Here is a 9,080-nt window from a genome sequence, read left to right as displayed (position 1 = left end):
TATATATATATATATATATATATATATATATATATAAAATTGATGTTTCATTTAATGCAAACCATCAATAAACGTGTCTACTATTACAAAATTTAAACAAAGAAAGACAAATTATGTATTGACAACTCATGTAAAAATACTCGATCTTTTTCTTCATAATACTCAAATAGGGTAAACTCATTTTAAAATTAATTTAAAATTAGTTATTCATTATCCTTGGTACTAAATGAGCCTTTAATATACAATAATAACAACATATTCAGTGAAATCTCACTAAATTGAATCTGAAGAGGATAGTGTGTACGCATATCTTACATTACCTCGAGGAGGTGGTAAATGAGCCTTTAGTATATGACAAAAAATTACAAATAAAAATAAAAATTGGAAATATCTTTTTGTAGGAAAGGATGACCAATTTATAGTCTTTAGTCAAACACCATATTAATCAATGTCGTCCCATTATTTCAAGTTGAGCAAGTCATGTCTCTTTTATAAATCATCATGCACAACTTGTCTTTTCTTCTTTTCTATTCCCAAATCACTAAATTAGAGTAACACCAATAAGGCTTAATCATGAATTAAATGCAACATATCCTCCAACCAACGCAATAGGCAAGTAGACAACTACCACATTTATCAATCATAAAATAATAATTCATGTCTATGTTGTACTCTCTATTTATAATTCCAAATTTACAAACATTATATTCACACAACAATATATACATATCTTTGTTATGTACTTTAGTCTTTATAACTTGTCTTCAATATAACTATCCAGTATTCGAAATTCACGATCGACCATATAGTAGTAACCATTATGAAGACATTGGAGACATGCAATGGGGCAAGTGGTTCTAATGAGGGAAAGAATAGATGTGATGAAGAAATGGTTAAGTGTAGAAGATATGAAATGATTTTGAGAATTATGGGGCTAATTTTTACTTTAGTAGCTGCTATTGTGGCTGGTTCTAATAAGGATACTGAATCAGTTGCAATATCTCTTGTAGATGGATTGCCTCCTTTGCACCTAACTCTAACTGCCAAATGGAGTTATATGTCTTCCACTGTGTAAGTTTATTCTAACACATACTATATAAACTCGATCGCATACTGTCTTATTTTTCAGGTTACTAATTCAGTTATTATAAACGGTTATGTATAGTTATCTTTTTTTACAAATTTTAGTTAGGTAACTAACTTTGCCTTATATATTAGATTACTAATTTCACTTATTATAGATGCCGGTTTACTATACAAAGTCACCCACTATCTTATTTTTCAGATTACTTATAATTCAGTTATTATAGACAGTTACATGTAGTCATTTTTCTTTATTAGTTTTAGATAACTAGCTTTGTCTTATTATTCAGATTACTAATTTCACTTATTATACAGATGCTGGTTAGTGGTTACAACTTACGTGTAGTTATTTTTTAAAACTAGTTTTAGGCATCTAGCTTTGCCTTATTTTTCAAATTACTAATGTCACTTATTACAAATGTTGGTTACATGTGATTATCTTTTTAACTAGCTTTACACTACTATAACTTGTTATTTGAAAAATTAGTAATTTCATTTGTTATAGACACACTACAAGAAAAGTGTGAATTACATGGGAATTTTCCTGGGGATTAGTATGAAAATCCGTAGGAAACTTATTTTTCTGCAAATTTTCATACTAATCCCCAGGAAAATTCCCATGTAATTCACACTTTTCTTGTAGTGTGTCTATAACAAATGAAATTACTAATTTTTCAAATAACAAGTTATAGTAGTGTAAAGCTAGTTAAAAAGATAATCACATGTAACCAACATTTGTAATAAGTGACATTAGTAATTTGAAAAATAAGGCAAAGCTAGATGCCTAAAACTAGTTTTAAAAAATAACTACACGTAAGTTGTAACCACTAACCAGCATCTGTATAATAAGTGAAATTAGTAATCTGAATAATAAGACAAAGCTAGTTATCTAAAACTAATAAAGAAAAATGACTACATGTAACTGTCTATAATAACTGAATTATAAGTAATCTGAAAAATAAGATAGTGGGTGACTTTGTATAGTAAACCGGCATCTATAATAAGTGAAATTAGTAATCTAATATATAAGGCAAAGTTAGTTACCTAACTAAAATTTGTAAAAAAAGATAACTATACATAACCGTTTATAATAACTGAATTAGTAACCTGAAAAATAAGACAGTATGCCAAGTAATTCACACTTTTCTTGTAGTGTGTACACTTACATGTATTATCTATTTCACACGTCTTTTTTAGCATGTTCAGCTTCCAAAATTCTTGGAATCCCCCCTACAAAATTATTTAAAAAATAAACATGAATAGTAAATAATTGTTTTGTTATTGTACAAAACAATTAGTTCTTCTAATGTTGCTTTGTGCAACTATATTCAATTAATTGAGTAGAGAGGCAACTAAATCTAATCATCAATTATAACTCTTGCTCTGAGGAAGAAGTCAACTTAATAACATAATCACATAAACTTATTAACACCGTCAGTGTACAAAAGTTAAACCTTTCGTTGTTCAACAAATGACAGGTACTTTGTGGCTGTGAATGCGGTAGCATGTGCATATGCAGCGATATCTATGGCGTTTATAGCTCTAATAGGAGGAAGTAGAGGAAGAAATTGGAAAGGCTCTATTCTTGTTGTTGCTCTAGACTTGACTATGGTGGCATTACTTTTTTCAGCCAACGGGGCGTCGGCTTCAATTGGACTCATTGCTTTGAATGGAAACTCACACACTCAATGGCACAAAGTTTGTTATGCTTTTAAGAGATATTGTATCCAAGGGGGAGCTGCACTTGTTATATCTATGTTTGGTTCATTCTTCTTTTTTTGCATTGTGTTGCTATTCACTTATAATCTTCATAGAACTACTTTAAATTATTAAAGGGTCTATGTCGAAATATAAAAAAGCTATGATGACTCTCGAAATGAAGTTAGATGAAATTTGTACTCATATTTATTATTTGTCAGCTATATTTGTAGCCATTACATTGCAATGAACTACACTAATAATACACCTACTATTTATAATGGAATTAACTCCAATTGTATATGTCTTAAAATCGTTTCATATTAGTTGTCTTTTCAGATTTTTGCACATATCTTTAATAAAGACGACATGTAATATCTTTAACCATGAGAGAATTATCAAAAACAGTATATTAATATCAAGTCTGCATTTATAGTCATAAAGGGAATAATAAATATAGTGGGATGGATCTTGGATCTTAGACTTCTTGTTGTTGAATAGGAATAGGCCACGCCCTACCGGCATACCCCATCAACCTAAGCCTCAATATGAGAACTGACGCTTTTCAACTCTCTATGAGGAGCTCCACCCCTACTTCAATAAAAACTCGCCCCTCGTTTTTCTCATTTTTAAACTTCTAATATTTTGTACGCATTCTGATGATTCTTGGGTGATTGTTTCACCCGTGGCTTTGCGTTGTATTGACTATTGAGGTCAGACTTAGCCCCCTTTTGCTCCTTTTTTGCTAATACAACACGATCTAGAGATAATTTGGATAATTTATTTTATAAAATAAAAATCAGAAGTCACTCAACCATTAAAAGATTATACTTCATATCAAAGAAAGGATTCAGCCAGAGACATAATTGAAAAAACAAAACACTAAGGGTGTGTTTGGTAGAAAGGAAAATGTCTTTCGTGAAAAAATATTTTTGAAAAAAATAAGTGTGTTATACTTCTTTTCTTGTGTTCGATACATAAATAAAAAATATTATTCTAAAAGAATTTATCTATAATTTAGACAACATCAGAGGTGGGAGTTAGTGTAAGGTTGGTGGGGCTGAGGGAAAAGATGGGGCATGTTGAAGGGTGAAAAGTACATAATCAATGTAATACATCACATATGAAACTTGTATTCCCTACTTGTACTAGGGGATCATTTTCCTAATTTTCAAAGAACTTCCTAAAGAAAAAAATCAATTTTTTCTCTGTGCCAAACACTTCCTAAGAAGCAACTTTAAAAGTGGGGCAAAAGAAAATTAAAGGAGAGAAAAAAAAACCAAAAAGGTACTAACAATGAGTATTTAGAAGTCAAAATTAATGGGGGAGTAAGAAAACTTCAAACCTATTATGACTTGCACCCTAAAATGATATGCTCCAATTGGAATCACAAACACATGATATTGGTCCACATGGCATGGTTGCTGATTTATGGAAAGTCACATGGCCATGTGGGAGCAATCCGAACCCCGGAAAATTACAAACGTATCTGTAAGGTTAAAATTATTTTTTTAAACATATAGATTAGATGATGATACTCTTAACTTCCTTCATATTCTGAACTTGTTAGTAAAAATTCTGGCTCTGTCACTATCAACAACCTGAAGACTCTGAGTTCATAAAATCGAAATTCCATCACATCTTTGAGTAAAAAGAAAAGCTGTAACACATAGAACTGCAAAAGTTCACTAATTTGATAGACACTTGAATGAGGTATAATATAAGCTGAACTGCAAAAGCCTACATCACAACAAGCTACACAAAAACAACTATACTAAAAATCTCACTTTTTTTTACCCCTTTTCTATGCTACATGTTTTTATCAACTTTTTTAGCTTTACAAATTACTATAGTCTATAAATACATGCTGAAAAAAGGAAAAAGACTTCCTAATTGCCTCTATAGATCCTACGATCGAGCTAATAACAGATTTGCAGTCCACATAACAGAATTGACAACACGTTTTTCATTACAGTATACCGATGATCTTCAAGCAGAATGTCCTGGATTGTTTGCTTATGCAACCTTATTCGGAAAAAAAAAACAACCTTTGACATTACTGATGCACGGAGGAATCCCTGTAATCCATCTTGGCAAAACGTCCCTTGATTCGCGTTCTAGTTTCTGCACGAGCCTTCCTTGACTCGTACCTAATATGCTTCTCATATCTGATAAAAACATCTCAGTTAGAAAACAGAATAGAATACTAATTCAGCTCTAATACCAAGCAAAACGCGACTTAAAAGACATAATGAAAAGGCAAAGTGTTGTTACCTCCTTGTTTTCTTCTTCTCCTTGTACCGTGACACAGCAGTTTCTCTTTCTTGGCTGTTTAACTCGCGATGAACAACTTTAGGTACCATTTGAAATGTTTCAGTAGTGGGAGGATTATGAGATTGTTCTTCATTTGCTCCACCCGAAGCATCACAAACATCTGAATCTCTGTTGGGAAGTAAGCACTTCGTCTCAATGAAGCAGTCCATTAAAGAAGAAGAAAAGCCTTGATCTGCGAATTCACCAGTATCACCGTGCCAATGAAAGGCACTTCCCTGCAGGCAAGGACCATGATCAAGTCATGTTGTTCAACACTGCAAATGCTAAACTTCCTCTTTTTAAGATCATTTTCTATGTCAAAGTTAACTCTGCCTCGTTCACATTGCTAGTCTCAAGCTCAGATAAAGGAGGAGGGGTTGCCGAGGGTCAATCAAAAACAACCTCTATATCCCATAAAGGTAGGTAAGGACCGTACATCTTATACCCCATACCCTACTTGTGGGATTACACTGAGTTTGTTGTTGTTTTTGTTTTCTAAGTGAAGGTTGAGTGCAACTAATTGTGATTCATAAAACTATCAAAAAGATAATATTCAGTGTTTATAAGTCGGATTGTTCATGCATCCAATACCGTATAGTGTCTTGGTCGAACATGGATGGGGTTGGACAATTCTCACCTCTTGAGCTAATTTTTCGAATTAATTATATCCAAGGTTCATTTAACGCTCTAACAACTTAAGTTTTTAGACAAACGTCACACAAATCAAACATTTAACAACTATAAGAGGAGTAACAGAGAATGAAATAACCTTTACCTCAGATGAAGGAACTACATGTTGATCTGAATTCTGCATAAATCCCAAACCTTTAAATCTCAACGGACAATTTTGGACAGGTTCCATAGATTGAAATCCTATAGTTGGTACAGTTTCATCTTGATCATCACCAGAATTTGGTTCCAACTTTGATAATTCGCGAAGCTGACTAAGTATTTCTTCCTTGTGTTTTCCACAAGCAGCATTTCGGTTCTGATTACAAAAATATATTAGGAAAAAAACCTTAGCATGTAAGAATCCAATACTATTTATTTTGTTAGAGAAAACACTAGAACAATATAGTGTCAAAGGAGCATGATAAGAGATACCTCAACCTGTCGAAAACATAATTAAGTAAATTAAAATATGTTTTCTCTAACAGTTTGAGGTTTAAAATTAAATGAGTTTAGTCACAAGATTCAACATGGTATTAGAACTAAGTTTCGAGTCTCATCGCCATCTATTATCATATAAGATTCATAGTCTTTATACCATTCAAGCTCGCATTGGTGTGAGCGCCTGAGCGGAGCCATTCATTTTAATTGTTAACTAAGGGTCGGAAGAACTAGTAGGTTTAGCTCAAACTTTGTATTTATGTTAAGACAAATTCATTTGACATATATTAAATAATCTATCCAAAATCTCATTAATCAACAAGATTATGATTCAGAATTCATAGACTAAAACTCCTGATTCTACCTGTGTGCACGATGACATATTGAAGACACGATTAAGTAATCCGAGCTAGCGTTTGACCATAGATGTTAGATCAAATTTTGAAAATTTATCTTCATATATCTGTTTAGCCATAAAATCTTATCGGATTTTGAAATTTCATCTTCAAAATATATTAAAGTTTTCAGTCCCACTCACAAAACTTCAAAAACTCAAAATTTCATGTTTCAATTGCAAAATCTATGGCCAAACGAGAGCTCAAAATTTCAAGTTTCAATTGCAAAATCTATGGCTAAACGAGAGCTAAGATAACAAATGGATAAAAAGTAATAACCTTAGGTAGAGGAGGAACCCCAATAGCTTGAAAATTATGTTCAGAATCATTATTAGCAATCAGATCATCAAGACTAACAACAGAAGGAGTATCCCAAATAACCCAATCAGAGAAACCATAACTTCCATCACCGCCATACAAAAGTTCCTTCTTCCCCAAATCTTCAAATCCAAGAATAGACAACAGCTCAGAGACAGAAGGACATCCGCTAAACCCCTCAAGTGGCCTCCTTTCATGTAGAGACAATTGTTTATTATGAGATTCCCAATCACAATTTTGACACAAAACAGAGCTCTCTGTACAACAGAGTATAGAAGCTGGAGAAGAATCACAAAGATTACAGAGTAACCAACGAGTATGTTTAGTGAAAAGCTGATTAGTAGAATGAACTTCACGGTCACAGGTAAAACAGAGCTTAGCTGAATCTGCTCTGCAATACAAAAGTGCTGTGTTGTTTCCACAAAAATCACAAAGATGTCGCCTTTGTGGCTCTTGCTGCTGCTGCTGATGATTTTCTTGATCTTTTTTTAGTTCAGTCATGTTTATTGGTACCCTTTTTAGTGATGATTAGTTAATTGTAAAGAAAATGGAGTTTTGGTAGAGGTGGAAGGAGTTTCTTGGAGAGTTTTTTTGGTCAGCATTGGCTGTTGAAAGGTGCAGAGTGTTTGTTAGGCACAAGAATCTTATCACTTTTGAAAAGGGATTGGGGGTCCAGGAAGAGTGGAGATATTAATATCTCTCTTATTTACTTTTTTGTTTGTATCTCCCCATACGTGTGATTGATCACGGGGATATTGGGGTGGGGGTGGGGATGGGGTGGGGGGTTGGAAACTAAACTGTTCAAGTTGAGCAGGATGAAGGTCAATGATGATATCCCACCTTGTATTGATGTAGCGTGAATGAAGTAAAGACTTGACTCTGAAGTGTGATAAAAAGTTACTGTTGAAAATAAAAAATAAGGTTCTATAGAGTGGTTGTTAGGATGATATTGTTGTATGAGATAGAGTGTTGGTCTGTCAAAAGCTCACATGTTGAAGATTCATGTTGCATAGATGAAGATGCTGAGGTGGATGTGTAGTCATATTAGGAGTGATATGATTAGAAACGAGGGTATTCAGAATAAGGTAAAAGTGTCCTCCGTGGTGTACAATGTGAAGAAGAGATGTGTAGATGCATTAGTAAGGAAGTGCGAGAGATTGGTTATAGAGGATAAAAGGAGAGACCAAAGAAACATTAGAGAGAGGTGATAAGATATGATATGACACAACTTCATGTTACTGAGTACATGATCTTAAATAAGAGGGTGTGGATGACATGTTTTAGGGTAGAATGTTAGTTGGTAGTGTAATGTTGTCTTGCTTAAGTTGGTTGATGTTTGTTATTGTACTAATTGTATTATTGTAGTTCTTGTTTTTAGATATTTATCATTGTTTATTGTAACTTTTAAATAATCTATCCTAGTACATTGTTCATTATGTTTTGATTATCACACTATTTTGATGTTGTTTTTGCTCCCTTCTTGTAGACTTAGCACTATTTTCCTTACTATTTCCTTCTTCTTTGAACCTTAGTTTACCACACTTTAGCCTAGAGTCTTTCGAAAAGAGCCTCTCCACCTCCACGAGGTAATGATAAGATCTGTGCACATTCTACCTTCTTAGACCCCACTTGTAGGATTTCACTAGTACATTGTTGTTGGGAAATATGCACCACATAATATGGAAAGTCCTACATCAATTAAAGAAAAAAAAATTCAATATCAACAACAAAATAATGTGATAATTGAAACATAATAAACAATAAATAGTAACAAATATCAAGAAACTATATAAATAAACCAGAGGAAACCCTTCATACAAGTCACCGACTCTTCCATCCCTCAAAAACAGTAGTTCAACCAATGACTAAAAATTACAAATTAGTATTACTTAATTATAATTAATTAAGATATATTATTTATCACAATTTATCACTTATAACTAGTACATATACATAAATGAACATAATTTTATGTAAAAAATAGGTGTGAAGTTGGTACTTTCCTTGAATGTAGTTATGAGTAGTACTCTATTTTATTTTATTTTAAAAAGAAAAGGTAAAAAGGAAAAGGTTTCTTCAAGTGCCCTATCCTCGATACTTTCTCTTTTTAACACTTTTTCTTATAACGTTCAATACAAGATGAAGGGAAAAGTTCGAGATCTT

General features: G+C 32.7%; 2 protein-coding genes across 2 annotated transcripts; one reads left to right on the top strand and one right to left on the bottom strand.

Annotated features, from left to right (window-relative positions):
• The first annotated feature begins 658 nt into the window (after positions 1 to 658).
• LOC102588625 (CASP-like protein 1E2) lies at positions 659 to 3,067 on the top strand. Its single transcript, XM_006359385.2, has 2 exons — positions 659 to 1,071; positions 2,562 to 3,067. The coding sequence occupies exons 1-2, from the start codon at positions 821 to 823 to the stop codon at positions 2,914 to 2,916; spliced, it is 606 nt and encodes a 201-aa protein (XP_006359447.1). The 5' UTR covers positions 659 to 820; the 3' UTR covers positions 2,917 to 3,067.
• Positions 3,068 to 4,454: 1,387 nt separating this feature from the next.
• Positions 4,455 to 7,608, bottom strand: LOC102582339 (zinc finger protein CONSTANS-LIKE 13). The gene is made up of 4 exons (XM_006359368.2): positions 6,879 to 7,608; positions 5,870 to 6,082; positions 5,056 to 5,330; positions 4,455 to 4,949 (listed from the first exon to the last, which is right to left on the bottom strand). Exons 1-4 carry the CDS (start codon positions 7,416 to 7,418, stop codon positions 4,838 to 4,840), a joined length of 1,140 nt encoding a protein of 379 aa, XP_006359430.1. The 5' UTR covers positions 7,419 to 7,608; the 3' UTR covers positions 4,455 to 4,837.
• Between the last annotated feature and the right edge of the window lie 1,472 nt (positions 7,609 to 9,080).

The sequence above is a fragment of the Solanum tuberosum genome, unplaced genomic scaffold, assembly GCF_000226075.1.
Source record: "Solanum tuberosum cultivar DM 1-3 516 R44 unplaced genomic scaffold, SolTub_3.0 scf00298, whole genome shotgun sequence".
In the NCBI taxonomy this organism is placed as follows: Eukaryota; Viridiplantae; Streptophyta; class Magnoliopsida; order Solanales; family Solanaceae; genus Solanum; species Solanum tuberosum.
This window is presented reverse-complemented; position numbering and strand designations above follow the sequence as displayed.